The sequence below is a fragment of the Silurus meridionalis genome, chromosome 9 (assembly GCF_014805685.1).
Source record: "Silurus meridionalis isolate SWU-2019-XX chromosome 9, ASM1480568v1, whole genome shotgun sequence".
Classification (NCBI taxonomy): Eukaryota; Metazoa; Chordata; class Actinopteri; order Siluriformes; family Siluridae; genus Silurus; species Silurus meridionalis.
Window position 1 is genome coordinate 3,427,949 of NC_060892.1, and position 17,642 is coordinate 3,445,590.

The window sequence follows — 17,642 nt, forward strand, 5'->3', positions numbered from 1 at the left end:
TTGGCAAAAATGAAGTGCAAGAACTCAAGTGGCCTGCACAGAGCTCTGACCTCAAAACACACTGAACACATTTGGGATAAATTGAATACAGACTTCCTCAGGTCTCCTCAGCCTGCTTACGTACCTGATCCCACTAATGCTCTTTCAGCTGAAAGAGCACAAATCCTCAGAAGTATGCCAAAATGAAGAACTTCTCCAGAAGAGTGGTGCTTATCATAGGAGCAAATTTGTCCATATAATGTGAATATTTACAGTGTCAAGTCTCATAAATATGTGTGACTCTTAATTGTTTTATATGGTAATACTACTACTAATAATAAAAATCTATAATAATAATAATAATAATAATAATAATAATAATAGGCTGTTGCTGTTTGGTTTACTATGTAAATTTAAACTTTTATACTTTTATAATGCATATTTTTTTTATAGTTTGCCTTCAGTATTAGTGTGCAATGTTGAAAAATAATAAAAATATAGGAAAACTACTAAAGAAGAAGGTGTGTCAAATGTTTTAAATGGTACTATATGGTAATATATACAGTATATAAATATATAAATCAACCACAGATTAAGTTAATATACTTTCTTTCCCTGAGGTTGATTTATATATTTATATACTGTATATATTACCATATAGTACCATTAAACATTTGACACACCTCTCCTTTAGTAGTTTTCTATATTTTATTATTTTCAACATTACCTATACTGAAGGCAAACTATAAAAAAATATGCATGGATTTATGTAGTAAACAAAAACGTGTTAAACAACCCAGAATATGTTTTAGATTTTCAATTCTTCAAAATAGCCAATTTTTGCTTTGATAAAAACTTTGCACACCCTTGGCTTTCTCTAAGACAGCTTCATAATGGAGTTACCTGGAGTGGTTTTCCAAAAAAGGAGTTTCCAGAGGTGTTGAGTGAATGTTGGCTGCTTTTTCTTCACTGATTGTGGAGGCCAGGTCATCTGATTCAGCACTCCATCACTCTCCTTCTAGAACAAAATCTTACATTATAAGTATATTTTAAATAGTTTGTTGCTTTTCAATTTATACCAAATTTTTGTATAGCTAAATCCTAGCTCTGTCATCGGCAATATAACACACTTTCAAGCTTCATAATTCGCACAATTTCTGTGGTGTTTGATGCAATCTGGCAACCGTGGATAAACATACAGAGTAAAGGTGGTCCAGTTCAGTGATAGGCTGTGACTTGCTAAATTGGGTTGCCAGATTCAGCGTAAATCTTTACTAATAGTGCATATCAGTAGGGGAAAAAAGAAAAGAAAAGAGTAAAAAAAAACAATTGTTATTTTGTTATGAAGTTGGAGATTAATATTTAGACTTGAACACGTTTTAGAAATATATCTTAGGTCAGTATGTAGTGAGTTGCAAACGTGTTTAATAATTGTCAATGGATGAAGGAGGAACAATCTGGCAACCGTGCTTCCCTGCGGCTCTCTGCTTTTTGGTGCGCCGCTTTGGGAAAATCCGGCCGAAATGAATGAAGAGCGAGAACATCTGAGTGCGTTTCGTTTTCACGCTGCTGATCGGATTGTTACACGACCTGAATGATCAGGATGGCGATCAATAACTACGGTTTTATCTTCTAATTGATTTGTAAAACCGCAGGACAGATTTCGTTGAACGTGATTGCACTATGCAGGGGACGTTCGGCCTGAGCATTAGTGTTTATCTCCCGTATACGCGCTAAAAACACGTCTCCTGGGGGTTTTAACAAACACCACAACTGTGGAAAGGTGAAATACCAGCTGTGTTTTTATATCATCATAACCTGTGTTTAATATTGTTTGGGGTTTTGGCCTGTCATTTGGATGATTTGCTCGGTTCGTTGTTAATCGCCCTTCTGTGTGAGCGCATGCGCAATGGCAGGCCGCGATCAGCATCAGCATCAGCACCATCCGCAATTGGACATGAAGCCAGAGCTGGATGATGCGGAGCTGGCACTGCAGGGCATAAGTATGCTCCTCAACAATGGGTTCAAGGAAAGTGACGAGCTCTTCAAGAGGTACAGGTAAGCCCCCTGAACAGATGATTTCCTGCAACATCATTGACTCAGGTGTAAAGTGTATTTACATTAATGCCATGTGTTTTAAAGCAGGAGAAATCACCATGCATACAGAACATGGTAGGATATTCAAGAGTATAGTTATAGATATAATTGTTCTTGATGATGGTGTCAAACTCCCACTAATGCATTTCAAACTGTTAAATCTGGAACATCACTCCATCCTCCTTCAACTGCATCTGTTCTAATTGAGTGGAACACCAGGCTGGAACAAGCAAAAAAGCCCCCCAGAAAACTATTACTTGACTGCATTATTTATATTATGACTATAACGTTTTCGTCCTTTTCTTATAACCGTTAGCTTTTGACACTGAATTCTTAATTCTGACATGCGAGATGTAGCTCGTAATGTAGCTAAATTTTATAATTAGTGCAAAATCTTAAGCGCGATATACAGATCACAATCGAGGCATCCGGACAGTTTTGCTTCTCCAAACTTTCAGCGGAAAGTTGAATACACTCGACTTAGCTAACACTCCAGACAACTCTAAATAATGCTTACAGAGCGTGAAGAGACGCTTCGGCTTATTGTCTTGTTGTACGGTGACGTCGGTGCCAACGAGGCGCAGTTCAGTCTTGTATTGAAGTATGGGAAGCCATTTTGGTTTAGGATTTCAACCTTCCCTGCTCCAAAACAACCCCAAAAATCATAAACCCTAATAGACCCCTAACTTTTGACAGGCACTTCATGTTAGTTTATAACTTATTTGTAGCTTGGCAAACAATAAGGGAAAGTGGTAGCTCAGTGGTTAAGATGTTTGATTTTTGATTGAAAGGGTCATGAGTTCAAATCCCAACACCACCACTGCTGGACTTTTGAGCAAGTCCATTAACCTTCTACTTCTCAGTTATATAACAAAAAGTCTCTCTGTATAAGGCCGTGTCCCAAATGCTATGAATGTAAATGATAATATTGCTTCTGGCCATATAAAGATGTGAGAGCCACAGAGAAAATTTGTCCAAATGGCATAATGACATTCTTTTTAGCATATAAATGTAATACAATCATTCTGAGGCTGCTTACTAATTTATATAATTGTCTAATGGCAAAAGAAAATGGATTTTGATTCTGATTCAGCTCACGTTTGTGCATTATGTGGCCGCTATTCGTCACCTTTACAAGCTCTGTTATACCATCTGGCCCACTGGTGTTTTTTTTCAAAACTTACCAAACTGAAATTAAATTTCTGAAGTCACATGTAGTCATTTCAATTTATTTCTTGTAATGTTTTCTCTTTACAGGACCCACAGTCCATTGATGAGCTTCGGAGCCAGTTTTGTGTCCTTCCTGGTCAGTGTTTCATATATAATTTTTTATCATTATATCTTTCATTTTTTAACCTCATTCTGGAAAAGAAAACATAGATGCCTCTGTAAATGTGTGTTTTTACTGCTAGCCATCTAAGTTTATAATGGATGGTCAATTTGCTATATTACTTATATGAGGACATGATGGTGATGGACAGGTTGATGGACGAGGTCAGACAGGAGTCTCCATGGACTATGATGTTTGCGAATGATATTGTGATTTGTGGTGAGAGTAGGGAGCAGGTTGAGAAGAGCCTGGAGAGGTGGAGGTACACGCTGGAGAGAAGGGGAATGAAAGTCAGTAGGAGTAATACAGAGTACATGTGTGTGAATGAGAGGGAGGGCAGTGGAGGGGTGCGGTTGCAGGGAGAAGAGGTGGAGAAGGTGGAGGAGTTCAGGTACCTGGGGTCAACAGTGCAAAGTAATGGAGAGTGTGTTAGAGAAGTGAAGAAAAGAGTGCAGGCAAGGTGGAGTGGGTGGAGAAGAGTGATAGCAGGAGTGATTTGTGATAGAAGAGTATCTGTGAGAGTGAAAGGGAAAGTTTATAGGACTGTGGTGAGACCTGAGATGTTGTATGGTTTAGAGACAGTGGCATTGAGTAAAAGACAGGAGGTGGAGCTGGAGGTAGCAGAGCTGAAGATGTTGAGGTTTTCATTGAAAGTGACGACGATGGACAGGATTAGAAATTAGTTGATTAGAGGGACAGCGCATGTGGTACGTTTTGGAGACAAGGTGAGGGAGGTGTGATTGAGATGGTTTGGACATGTACAGAGGAGGGACATGGGGTATATCGGTGGGAGAATGCTGAGGATGGAGCCACCAGGAAGGAGGAAAAGAGAAAGAACAAGGAGGAGGTTTATGGATGTGGTGAGGGAAGACATGCAGGTAGTTGGTGTGAAAGAGGCAGATGTAGAGGACAGGGGGGTATGGAGACAGATGATCCGCTGTGGCGACCCCTAACTCGGATGTAGAGAAATATTTGTTTGCCTTAGAACATGACATTGGTTGGCTATGTGAATTTTGACTCTGGGTGAGGATTTTTAGGGTTCCATAAATAATCCAGTTTAAAATTTTATATTTGAAATATAATAAGATCAAAATATGAATATCAGATATTTGACGTGATAATGTATACCAGGGATCCTCAAATTTTTTTTTCTGTCAGGAACATAATATTTTCTTCTTTAATGACCCGGGTCGTTCTGGAACAGAGAATTACATGGTTACGATTAACTACCAGTAATATTGCGTAGGTATTATTATGATTTAAAATGTATTTATTACACCTCCTAATGCTAGATTAGTTTATCATTTTGTTTTGCACCCTACATACAAATGAGTGTTACTTTTAAAGTGAAATATTGCGTATTTAAAGAGCGTTATTACAATCATCAGGGCACTAGCTATAGGCAGAGCAGGGCCTCGGGCTTGGACGGGGGCCTTCACAATCCTTACAAACCTAAACACTAGTTTACCAATCAAGATGGGCAGCTTTATCCACTGAATATAAATAACAGTTAATATCAGCGTTTAATGTGAGTTCCCACCAAGTGAATGCAATTCAATCTATCTATCCATCCATCCATCCATCCATCTATCCATCCATCCATCCATAAACCAGTCTGTTAATTTTACATACGTTGTTACTTCCTAATCACATAAATATGAATATTCCTGGCAATCTGTTAATAATATGCCTAGATGCCCAGCGTGCAATGAATCAACGAGGTCCATCTGGTCTTGTGGATGATCATCAGAAAAGTTCCACCTCCACACAGGAAAACTGGAGTTTTTTTCTGGAGTTCAGTGATGGAGTGGGTGGGAGGGGGATAAAAAAGTGTAATGTTGGGATTAACGAATTTCATAAAAATGAAAAAAAAGATTAATTCACTAAGGTACCATAGAGACTGCAGGGGGTGCGTCCAAAATGCACAGATTTTTGGACCTCGCGGGGGTTCTGGGGGTCCACTGCACTGTAGAAATGTAATTTGGATATATATTAGAGTAGTTAATGTGCAGTTTGTATAGCAGTACAGATTTACTGTCTTCTGAAAATTACTCACCATACAGCCAATATTGTAAAAATAACTGGCAACAATAGTGAGTACACCCTGAGTAAAACTGTGTCCAAAGTGTCAATATTTTGCATGAGCACCATTGTTATCCAGCACTGCCTTAATCCTCCTGCTTTAGTTCTCACTCGGTTTCCGTGGGATAAGCAGATTTTAAAATGATGAAGATCTTAAAACTACATTTAATGAACAAAAGTATTGGGACACCAATTGTCAGGTGTCCCAATACTTTTGTCCCTGTATTGCATCAGTGCTTTGTGAACAATGTTTAAGTGGCCTCAAAAGTAAAGATCACATGACCCATCACTAATAAAGCATTTTCTATGAAGAGCGAGTGCTTGAACACGAGATGAATAGTAAATGAGTATGGGAGAGATTTTCCACAATTAAACAGGAATGTATCATGGCCCCGTATGGCAGAGCTGCTGCTCTATAATGTGAGCGTCGATGTTATTACCCGCCCTCGCGAGAGGAAGGAAACGGCATTAGCCCGAGGAGAGAAGCCCATTTAACCGAATCAATACAAATCAACAGGAAGGGTTCATTTGTTTACCATTCAATTACATTATGTTCAGGACAGGAATAGAGGTGGAAAAGAAGAATGAACATCTAGGAGATGAACATCAGTCAGCGTGGGTTTTCTTTTAGCTCTACTGCTTTCGTACATGCAGAGGACCTGATACCAGCATCCCAAACAGAATCTGAAAGAAACAGTGTGGTCTAAATAATTGTTTTTTTGAGACACATGCATGTTTCTTTTGTTTCAAAGAAACAAACCCGGTAAAGGGCAAATACACACAAGAAATTGACAGTGAAAAACTGGAAAAAGTTGACAGACAGTTTTACATTTTTGGCTCTAACAGCTTGTGCAAGATGGAGAACAATAAGCAGGCTGCCTCACCCCCCACAGTCAAACATGGAGGTGGAAGCGTAATGATTTAAGGTTGTTTTGGAGCAGGGAAGGTTGGAATCCTGACCCAAAATGGCAACCAATCTATACTTCAACTCACACCATGCAAATCTGTCTGGACTGCGACTCATTGGAACCGACTTCACCATACAACATGACGTCGTCTGGAGTGTTCATAAAAATGCCAGTCCAGTCACTGCACATAAATCCTATTGAACTGCTCTGGGATAAATTTGATCACAAGAACTAGTGAAGAACATCTTTGGCAAGTTTTTCAGCTGGATGTTTTTAGAAACAAAATGTCCAGAGTGTGTAAAGCTGTTTTTCAGGCTTTTATTTAAGAAAATAAAGTGGAAATCTGGAAATGTATCTATTTGTTGAGTCAAAGTAAATTTTAGACTGTTACATGATGAGTTTGTCACATACAAACAAAAGGAACATGCATGTGGGTATAAGGAACTATGAAATATATATATGTATATATAATTATTACTATATATTATGTATAGTATTTGTATATAAAAAAGTATGACTACATAAATGCATCACATTCTTCTTTGAATCCTTCCTCTACTTGTTCCTTTGTTTTTCTCTTTCAGTCTTTGTGTCTTTGTGTATCTTCAGAAAAGGTTCTTTGTTTTCCAGTATTGTGTTCACTTCCTCTGATTAGCACATTTCCCCCTCCCTTGTCCCCTGTTTTTCTAATGGTTGTTAATTTACAGTGTGTTTGCAGAGGTTAATGCAAACACTCTCTTTTTTTTAATGAAATTTCAAGTTGTGGGATTCAAATTTTTTGATTGCTGCCTGAGGCGTGCAGTGTGTAGGGTGTAAGCGTATTTGAAATATTTCTGGTGGGCATTAAATGCACATCCAAGGTGGTTAGAAACGAAACAAATAATATAATGTTTGTGTTTTTTCTTTCTCTCACCCATTCACCCACTCACGTGTCATTAAATCAAATCGTTGTTTTTCGTGCCTGCAGAATGCCATGATGACGTTTGAGGAAGAGAAGATGCAGATGGCCTGTGATGATCTGCGCACCACGGAGAAGCTGTGTGAGAGTGACAGTGTCGGTGTCATCGAGACCATCCGCAATAAAATCAAGAAGAGTGTAAGCGTGAATTTGTGTGTATGCGTGAATGCAAACTGTAATGGACATTAAAATACTCCATCCTTGGTTGTATATGTTTTAGAGGGTGTGAGAGACATTGAGAGAGAGTGTGAGACATTGAGAGAGAGTGAGACCTTGAGAGAGTGAGGTATTGAGAGAAACTGAGACAGTAGTTGACAGTAGAGACGTACCAGGTAGAGACAGTCAATGACAGTAAGAAAGTGAGAAAGTGAGAAACAGTGAATGACTGAGAGAATGGGAGTGAGACATTAAGAGACAATGAGAGAGAGTGAGACATTAAGAGACAATGAGAGAGTGAGACAGTAAGATCGAGTGAGAGACAGTGAGTGACAGTAAGAGAGAAAGTAAAATAAATAATAATGATAAGTGGCAGTTTGCAAAACAGTGAGAGATAGTGAGACAATGAGTAACGGTGAGAGAGAGAGAGAGTGAGGCAGTAAATAAGCGTGACAGAGTGAGACAGTAAAAACAGTGAGTCACAGTGTGAGGCAGTGAGAGAGAATTAGACAGTGAAAGCAAGTGAGAGAAAATTGAGATAGTAAGTAAAAGTGAGACAGTGAGTCACAGTGACAGAGTGAAATAGATTGTGGCAGTGAAGAAGACTGAAACAGTAAGAAAAAATGAGAATTTTACTGAGAGAATGAGACAATGAATGACAGCGAGAGAAAAGGAGATAGTGGGTGACAATGACAATTAGTAAGAAATGAGAGAAAATAAGACAATAAGTGACAGTGAGAGTCAGTGAGATAGTGGGAGAGAATGAGACAGTGAGTTACAATGAGAGGGAATGAGACAGTGAGTTACAATGATAGAGAAGGAGACAGTGAGAGACAATGAGTGAGACAGTAAGAGAGGATGAGACAGAGAATGACAATAGACAGTGAGTGAGTAAGACAGTGAGAGGGAATAAGTAACAGTGAGAGTGATTGAGACAGTAAGTTACAATGAGAGAGAATGAGACAGTGAGGGACAAAGAGTGAGACAGTAAGAGAGGATGAGACAGTAAATGACAATAGACTGTGAGTGACAGTGAGAGTGGGTGAGACAATGAAAAAGAATGAGAGAGAAACCGAATGAGGGAATGGGGCACCCTACATTATTCTGTCATAAATAGTTTAATACCATCTGTTCTTAGAGTTGCCAGATCCATTTTGTTCCTCTCTCCAGATGGACTCTCAGACTTCAGGGCTGGCGATAGTGGATCGGCTCCAAAGGCAGATCATAGTTGCTGATTGTCAGGTCTACCTCGCTGTTCTCTCATTCATCAAGCAGGAAATCTCAGGTCTGGTTCTTACATTAATAAGGAACTGTAATTAACTGTATGGTAATACCTGCATTGAAATACAATTCAATACTGGTACAGGGGATTTTGAGGATAAAAAATAAGTTGGCAGTCATTTGTAACTAAAATTATGTGTTTGACAATGAAGTCAGGTCAATGTGGGTTTCCTTTTCATTTCACAATAACAGTCATTTATAGAGGTTATCAATATGCTATCATGTTATATGATAAAAATAAAAATAAATGTATTCCTGTTAGTTTGTTTTGTGCTGATTTGACTTGACATTATCTCGGTTATATAGCTGAGCAGTTGAGGGTTGAAGTGTTTGAAGCCCTTTCAAGGGCCTTCAGTGGCTGCTTGGTGGTGGTGGTGGTATTTGAACTCATGACCGTCCGATTAGAAGTTCAACATCTTATCCAATGAGATGCAACGTCCTACGTTTGCTACAGTCACATTTAATACTCAAAAAGTGGCCAGTATTTTTGTACATTTAAAACATGTCCTTCATACATATTTGCACAATAGGTAACATAGACTATACACTCTATACAAACATGCACTAGATAGAACACACTACACACTGGTTCTTCCCCAAACTGTTACTACAAACTTGGAGGCACTCAATTGTGTAGAATGGTTGGGGGAGCATTAAAACCAAAAACCAGTTCCAGCATGATAATACACTTGTGCACTTGTGCAAGACCAGCTTCATGAAGATTATGCTTTACATGGTTTGGAGAGTAAGATCTCCTGTGATAAAGCTCTGAACTCAACCCTACTGCGCACCATTGGGATGAATTGAAACGCTGGCTGCATCCCAGGCCTCCTGACATCACCTGGATCAGTACCTGTATTTACTAACACCCTTGTGGCTGAATGAATCTCCACAAATCTCCACAAGAACACGCCAAAATCTCATGGAACATCTTCCATGCAGTGTGGAGGTTTTTATAACAGCAAATGTAGACTAAATGAGAAATGGGATGTTCTTTTAATGACAATGACAGCTACTATACAGTATGATGTAAAAAATAAAATGCCTATAAAATGATCTCCTGATTCCTTTCCATTGATCTCAGCATACATTAAAGGAGGCTGGATCCTCCGCAAGGCTTGGAAGATGTACAACAAATGCTACAGTGACATTAGCCAGCTTCAGGAGGCGTGTCGCAGACGCTCGTTCGATCAGGCAAATCACAACGCACCCGTTGCCGAGAGCAGTGGTGGGCTGACGGAGGAGGCCGTGGGCCGACTGAAAGGCTCGGTCAGCTTCGGCTACGGCCTTTTCCACCTCTGCATCTCTATGGTTCCTCCTCATCTACTGAAGCTCGTCAACCTGCTGGGATTTCCAGGAGATCGGCACCAGGGCCTGGCATCGCTTATTTACGCCAGTGAGAGCAGAGACATGAAAGCACCTCTGGCCACGTAAGCTTTGTTTATTGAAAATCTTTTTTTTTTTTTTTTGGATGTCATCTACATTATACATTTGTGTTATTGCATACAACATGTGCTAATATAGATAGCAGGATGGAAAGCAAGAAAAAAAAAAACACCAGTGGATGTCCATATCAGTACCTTCACCTCCATTGTGTTCTCTTTTGTGATCTTTGTGATCTACACCTGTAGGCTGGCTCTGTTGTGGTACCACACAGTGGTGCAGCCCTTCTTCGCTCTGGATGGCTCTGATTCACGGGCTGGCCTACTTGAAGCCAAGACCATCCTGCAGAAAAAAGCAGTAATTTACCCCAACTCCTCTCTCTTCATCTTCTTCCGAGGACGAGTGCAGAGGTTAGAGGTGGGTATATGCAACCCAAGAAGCCTAACATCTAGACCAAAGTTTTTACTGTGAGGGCTACATAAGGTTTTTCTATACTATTTGTTCATTCATGAAAATGTATTGAGTCAAATCTCGATTAAATTTCTTCCAGTGCCAGATAAACAGTGCACTGGCATCTTTCCATGATGCCCTGGAGTTCGCTTCAGACCAAAGAGAGATCCAACATGTGTGTCTCTATGAGATCGGTATGACTGTATAATATATATATATATATATATATATATATATATATATATATATATATATATATATATATATATATATATATATATACAATATATAAAAAGCATGTAGACTGTAATGGTCAGGGTGTGTTGTAAAACTGTTGATTTCATTGTGTGTGTGTGTGTGTGTGTGTGTGTGTGTGTGTGTGTGTGTGTGTGTGTGTGTGTGTGTGTGTGTGTGTGTGTCTCAGGGTGGTGCAGTATGATTGAAATGAACTTTGAAGATGCTTATAAGGCTTTTGAAAGGCTAAAAAATGAGTCCCGGTGGTCACAGTGCTACTACGCCTACCTAACTGGAGGTACGTTACATTCATCATTTGCTCTTTTTTTTGACAAATAAAAAATAATAAATGAAAGGGTTTGAAGCAGAGTTTCTTTCAGGTTCTAAAAACGTTTTTTTGCTTAAAGATTTTTTCTTTATTATTCCCCCAAAAATGACTTAGGGATGAGAAAATGCGAGGCAGGGACAGGTTTCAAGCTAAAAAATGAATAGAACGAATAAATATAATGAATATATATTTGAGCGTCTCATCCCCGTACTGTGCTTGAAGTTTTCTGTAGATACCCTCGCCTTCGTTTACTAGAAACTTCATCCCTACACGCGGTTCCATGCAGACTCTAATACTGTAGCCTTTCATCTTGATGAATAATCTCTGGACCGGCCCACAACATGTGCTAGTAATAGGCTACATGCTAATGTGTGTAGTACCAGGCCACGCTAGCATTTATTTTTATACCTGTAACAAGTCCCGGTTTGACCAGAACGCCCCTCGTTGTTAAGTTACGTGTGGAACAACCACAAATCGAGTCTATTCCTGTCAAGGTATGACGTTTTAAAATATCAAATGAACACAATCAAATAAAACAAGGTGAACATCCGACAACTAAGAAACCGCAAAATATAAACTCCGTCCTGAATATTTTCCAGCACCAGAAAAACGTAAATCGGCTGAAGACTACCTCTGTAAATGTTAATGTCCTGCACAGAAAAACGGCACCCTATCACTGAACACGCACGTTTTAAAATGTGTTCACAAATGTGCAAAATAAACACAATACCATACATTGGTATAAACACTGCAGGCAGACCTGCTCTCAGAGCTGATGCCCTATCAGAATTATGGCAATAAGTATTGGCAATGATGTTACAATTTTGCTCCAATATTTCTGTAATCAGTATGCCAGGGTGCTTCGGGGGATTTGGAGGGGGCAAATGCGGTTTTCCGGGACGTCCCCAAGCTCTTCAAACGCAAGAATAATCAGATTGAGCAGTTTGCATTTCGAAGGGTGAGTTTCTTACTGTTAATTAATCACAACTGCAAAAAAATTTATCACATGCTGAAAATCCGACCTCACGCTCAAACCTCTCTTCACTTCTCCGATGGTTACAGGCAGAGCGATTGAGGAAGCAGGGGGCGACACAGGAGCTGTGCATTATGGGAGTTGTGGAGGTGCTCTATCTGTGGAAGGCTCTTGCAAACTGCTCATCCTCCAAACTGCAGCTTATGAGCCAAGGTGAGATAAAAGTGTTAATTAAACAAGGTTTCAATTAGGGTTTATTAGGATTCTGAGAGCTGTTTACTCTCAGATCAATCCACGTTTGTGGTCCAGATCAGACCACACAGGCCACTCAGGTGCCTTGTTTAGTCCGTCTCTGTCTCAAGACAGGACAATGGCAAATCTGTGTCTGAAAGACATTTTGCCTCAGGAACTGGTCTAGAATGCAGCTGCATAACAACCATTTTACATTCTCCCATTCCATTCCATTCCAACACCACACTACCTCACAGCATTCATCTCACCACACACTGCACAGTGCTCCCTCTAGTGTCCAACTCTATAACTATGAGGTGGTATCAGAAAGTTTTGCGATAACTAGTGCTATTCTGACCATGTGCGCTACCACGTCTGAAATTTCACCATGGACAGCAAGAACAAAGAGCAAACAAGAATTTCTGAATAAAACTATTTTGAAGGTGATAGTGTGCAAACATAGATAAATAAAATACTTCCTTGTAAACAGGGCTAGTCACGAAACGCCTGGTATATTTTCCCCCATAGGTTTTTTTGGTCTTTGTCCTGCATTAGAATGCATTTATTGATGCACTTTTGCAAGTCAGCTCCGAATCTGCCAAATGTCATTAATATAAATGTGGGTTCTCATACTAACCTCTCAGCATCTTTCTTCTCCAAGTGCTTCAGGGTCTGGATGACCCATCCTGCAATGGTTTGAAACACCTTTTTCTCGGTGCTATACAGAAGTGTCTCGGAAACATTAAAGATGCGGTCCAGGTTTGTTTCCATTCGTCTACCTTTTATATCCATTTGCCTGGAAGTCTGGCATCATGTAAAACTTCCAAATGGAAGCTTTTTGCAGAACATACGTCTATGAAATATTTATGTGGCTGCTGCTTGCAGTCTAATTATCCTACTCTGTGTTTATGTTGTCGCTCAACCATCCAGTCGTACCAGATGGCAGCCAGGGATGAGCTGGGCAGACTGAACAACTCCTACGTGCAGCCGTACGCCTACTACGAGCTAGGATGCGTGTTACTGGCCAAACCTGAGGTAAGTAAATATATCTGAGAAAAAAATCAGCATAAAAATGATTCATTATTGTAAGTTTGTTAAGGACAGTTTGTATGAAGACACCTACAACATGATGTCCAGGGAAAAAGTGATGCTGTGTAATTTCTGTTCTGGATTTTTTTGCTTATAAGGATATAATATAGTAAATGTATAAAAACGTGTATGTGTGAGCTATAAAGAAAACAGTAATCTGAGCAGATCTGAGTAAATAGGTCTTGTATATGCAATAAATTGAAATCTTTTGCATAATTGCATTTGAATAAAGTGTGTATTATTTGATCCCTTTATAAGACATTGCATCTGTCCACATGATACATTACTTATGACATAGACATATATATATATATATATATATATATATATATATATATATATATATATATATATATATATAGAGAGAGAGAGAGAGAGAGAGAGAGAGAGAGAGAGAGAGAGAGATAGATTTACTGTCCTCTAAAAGTAACTTAATACAGCCATTACTGTCAAAATAGCTGCCAACAAAAGTAAGTACACCCTAAGTGATAACAGCTGTAACACCGTGAAACTGAGTTACAGTACAGTGGCCACGAGTCATACAGAGGTTTTCCAAGAAGGGATCCACTCGGAACAGGCCTTCGCAAGCGTTCATCGAAAAAGCTGAGTCCTTGTGCTGTGTGTCAAATGCAGAAGCTGCTCCAAAAGAAAACAGACGCATAAATGCTGCCAGCCTTGCTTTAAAGGTTGCAGAAGCAGAAGGATTTGTGAGCCAGCTTCTGAAGACAACATGTCCAAGAGCATGAATTACTAGAATAATGTCCTGTGGTCTGATGAGGCTCAGATAGCATCCAGCATGTGAGGAGCACCAAGAAAACTGTGTCTTGCCTACAGTTAAGCATGGTGGTGGTAGCATCATGGTCTGGGGCTGCATGAGTGCTGCTGGTACTGAGGAGCTGCGGTTCATTGAGGAAAACATGGATTTCAACATGTACCGTGACATTCCGAAGCAGAACATGATGCCCTTTCTTTAGAAACTGGGCCAAAAGGCAGTTTTCCAACATAATAACGACCCCAAACACACCGCCAATATGACAACTGCCCTGCTGAGGAAGCTGAAGGTGAAGGTGATGACTGGCCAAGTATGTCTCCAGACCTGAACCCTATTGAGTGCCTGTGAGGCTTCATCAAGCGGAAGGTGGAAAAGCGCCATATGTCTAACATCCAGCAACTCCGTGATGTCACTATGGAGGAGTGGAAGAGGATCCCAGCAACAACCTGTGCAGCTCTGGTGAATTCTATTCCCAGGAGGATTAAGGCAGCGCAACATAACAATGAAACTCACACAAAATATTGACGCTTTGGACACAGTTTTGACATGTTCACTTAGGGCAAGAGTGTCCAGTCTTTTCCAGAAAGCTGCACCCACACCGGCCCTTTGTGGAAAAGATTGGACACCCTCTGGGTGTACTCACTTTTGTTGCCAGTTATTTAGACTATATTGGCTGTATGTTGAGTTATATTTACAGGACAATAAATCTATACTGATATACAAGCTGCACATTGACTACTCTAAAATATATCCACGTTTTATTTCTATAGTATTGTGCTATGAGATCATGTGGTAAAATGGTTGCTGGAATGTGAGGGGTGCACTCACTTTTGTGAGATACTGTATATGCCATGCGTTAGTTAAATTCGGCCACAAATATGAAATAACATGAATTTCAATGTAACTATTATTAAAAATGATGGAAAATAACTCTCCTTTTTCTTTTTATTGTAGACTTTGGGAAAAGGAAGGTCGCTGTTGCTTCAGGCAAAGGTGAGAATCATGTTTACCTGAGGTTAGCACAGTGTGTTAAAGCCTGTACAGGTGCCAGAGGTGGTTCAGTATTAGGGGGTCTTTCAACAGAGGGTTTTAAAAGTTGCAGCCAGGCATGACATAGAAAGGCAAATCACTTATCATTATCTAAAGAATTAGCATTTGCATACAGCGAGATTTCCGAAAACATAATTGCGAGCGGTTCAGCTAATTATTGTTATTAGAGTGAAATAAACATTAGAAAAAAATCTAGTCTCTACAGGCAGTTTAAATGATCCAAACCCCCCAATGTGTGTTATATGTGTGTGGTGATACATATGCAGTTTCTGTAGACACGGATTTTGACTATTTCATGCAAATTAAATGTTAATTGTTGTAGATTGAAGTCTGTACTAGAATCTTAATAATCGGAGGCTGTGGCTAGGTGAGAAGCGATGCCTAGGAATGTCCCTGATAAGAGCTGAAGATCAATATGAGATAAATGTATTATATAATACATTGATTCAAACCACAGACAAATCAGTTTTCACAATCCAAACTGGCTGAGAACAGAAAATATCAGACTTACAACAAGAAAATTAAGAATATACAGATAATTTCACAAAATTAAACACCATACTGTATATACTGTAATACTATAAGCAGCCTAATATACCAACATGCCAATCATCTGGCAGCAGCACAGTGCAGGTGCATGTCAATGGCTCATGAACTGAACATGAACTGAAGCTCGTTTCCTGTGTCTGCACTTGATTGACTGATTAGAGAATTTCATGAATGAATGTTGTTGTTCAGGTGTTCCTAATAAAGTGGACTGTGAGTGCAAGTCAATTTCAATGTAAGGAGAGTACTAAAGTTGTAAGTGTGTGTATGTTTGCAGGAGAACTGTACAGGATATGACTTTGAGAACAGACTGCATGTGCGAATCCACACAGCCCTTGCCTCTGTGAAGGAAGTGGTCCCTCTGTGACCTCAGCTGACCCAGGAAGTGCATTTTACAGGGACCGGTCCTGTTTGGCACCTTTTAAAATTCGAGCCATTCATTTTTTTTTCCCTTATTTTGTTATAACCAAAATGATAACAAGTGATCATGCTTTCTTTCTTAGATTTCTTGTTTTTATGTTGTAGATTATGCTTTAAGTATCGCCACATGTTTGAGGTCAGTTTAAGGTGACCCATTACACTGAGGAATGTTTCTGTTTCTGAATGTTTCGTCTTTTCTGGCTCGTAAATATGTGGTTATTTTTGTCAGAACATCCTGCAAATGTTTTGAATTTGGGTGGCTTTATCTTTTTTTTTTTTTTATAATTTCTGATTATTTAAGAATGAATGTTGTGAAAATAATTCTCGATTAACACTACCTACCTAACACTACCTAACACTTTTCCTATATTTACACACACAGCCATTAATGTCACAGGATTGCATTTTTCTGACTAAGGCTTTTATCACATTGTCATTTCGTCTCCCACTAAAAACACAATAGAACTTGCCTTTAATTTTGCATTTTACAAATATGATTATCTCCTGGATTGCTGTGGTTGTTGAGAGACACGTTTCTTTTGCTTTAATGCAACAAAACAGTTTTATTTCGACCAAACAAATGTATACATTTCCAGAAATTCCACTTTATTTACTTTGAAAAATCCTTTCATTAGACATTCAAATGTTTAAGTGCCGTGACTGGGTAGACCATTTCATGATAGATATCACTCCAGACGACTGTTTGCTCTCTAAATAACGCTTACGGAGCTTAACCGTGCGCTCATTATCTTGTCGTACGGTCAAGTAATAAGCAACAGTCCAGATGGAATTGCATGGTGTTGAAGTATGGAGTGTCTCCATCCTTCCCTGCTTCAAAACAACCCCAAACCATTAAGCTTCCACCTTCATTTTGGATTGTGGGGGTGGGGGCAAACATCTCTCCGGTTCTTCCTGTTGCACAAATTCTTCTATTAGAGACAAAAATGGCAAATTTGGACTCATCTGTCGACAAATCTTTCTTTCTGTCGAATTCTTGTGAGTTTTTGACTTAGTTTGCTGTATTGAAACAAAGGAACAAAACCACAAACATGTATAAAAGACGAGGTGTTTCCACACTTTCGACAGGCACTGAACTTTGTCAGTCTAATGTGAAAGACCACCAGACCTTACACTTTCCAAATTTGTTTTTTTTTACAAATAGTATAAAATTTTGCAGTGAGTTAACAAATGAAGTGACCATCCGAGGCAATTTCAAGCCAATATGTTTTCACAGTGGCACTTCGCATTAGCATTTTAACCTACGGACTCTGAAGAGATGAAGATCTAAAGATACATATTCCTCTCTCCAGTCATCTTTCAATCATTTGTTCTGCCTCAGTGCATCCTGCAGTCACTTCACTAATCAGAACAGAGT

At 39.3% G+C, this 17,642-nt stretch overlaps 1 protein-coding gene across 2 annotated transcripts; it reads left to right on the forward strand.

Annotated features, from left to right (window-relative positions):
* The first annotated feature begins 1,461 nt into the window (after positions 1-1,461).
* Positions 1,462-16,776, forward strand: ttc39c (tetratricopeptide repeat domain 39C). Of its 2 annotated transcripts, XM_046858440.1 has the most exons (14): positions 1,462-2,037; positions 3,334-3,382; positions 7,364-7,492; positions 8,681-8,795; positions 9,876-10,221; positions 10,423-10,591; positions 10,725-10,818; positions 11,049-11,156; positions 12,035-12,144; positions 12,249-12,372; positions 13,052-13,149; positions 13,321-13,425; positions 15,206-15,244; positions 16,125-16,776. In XM_046858440.1, the coding sequence occupies exons 1-14, from the start codon at positions 1,889-1,891 to the stop codon at positions 16,212-16,214; spliced, it is 1,725 nt and encodes a 574-aa protein (XP_046714396.1). In that variant the 5' UTR covers positions 1,462-1,888; the 3' UTR covers positions 16,215-16,776. The 2 variants fall into 2 exon arrangements, with proteins under 2 accessions (XP_046714396.1, XP_046714397.1); XM_046858441.1 differs by lacking the exons at positions 1,462-2,037; positions 3,334-3,382 and adding an exon at positions 7,125-7,256.
* Positions 16,777-17,642: the final 866 nt, after the last annotated feature.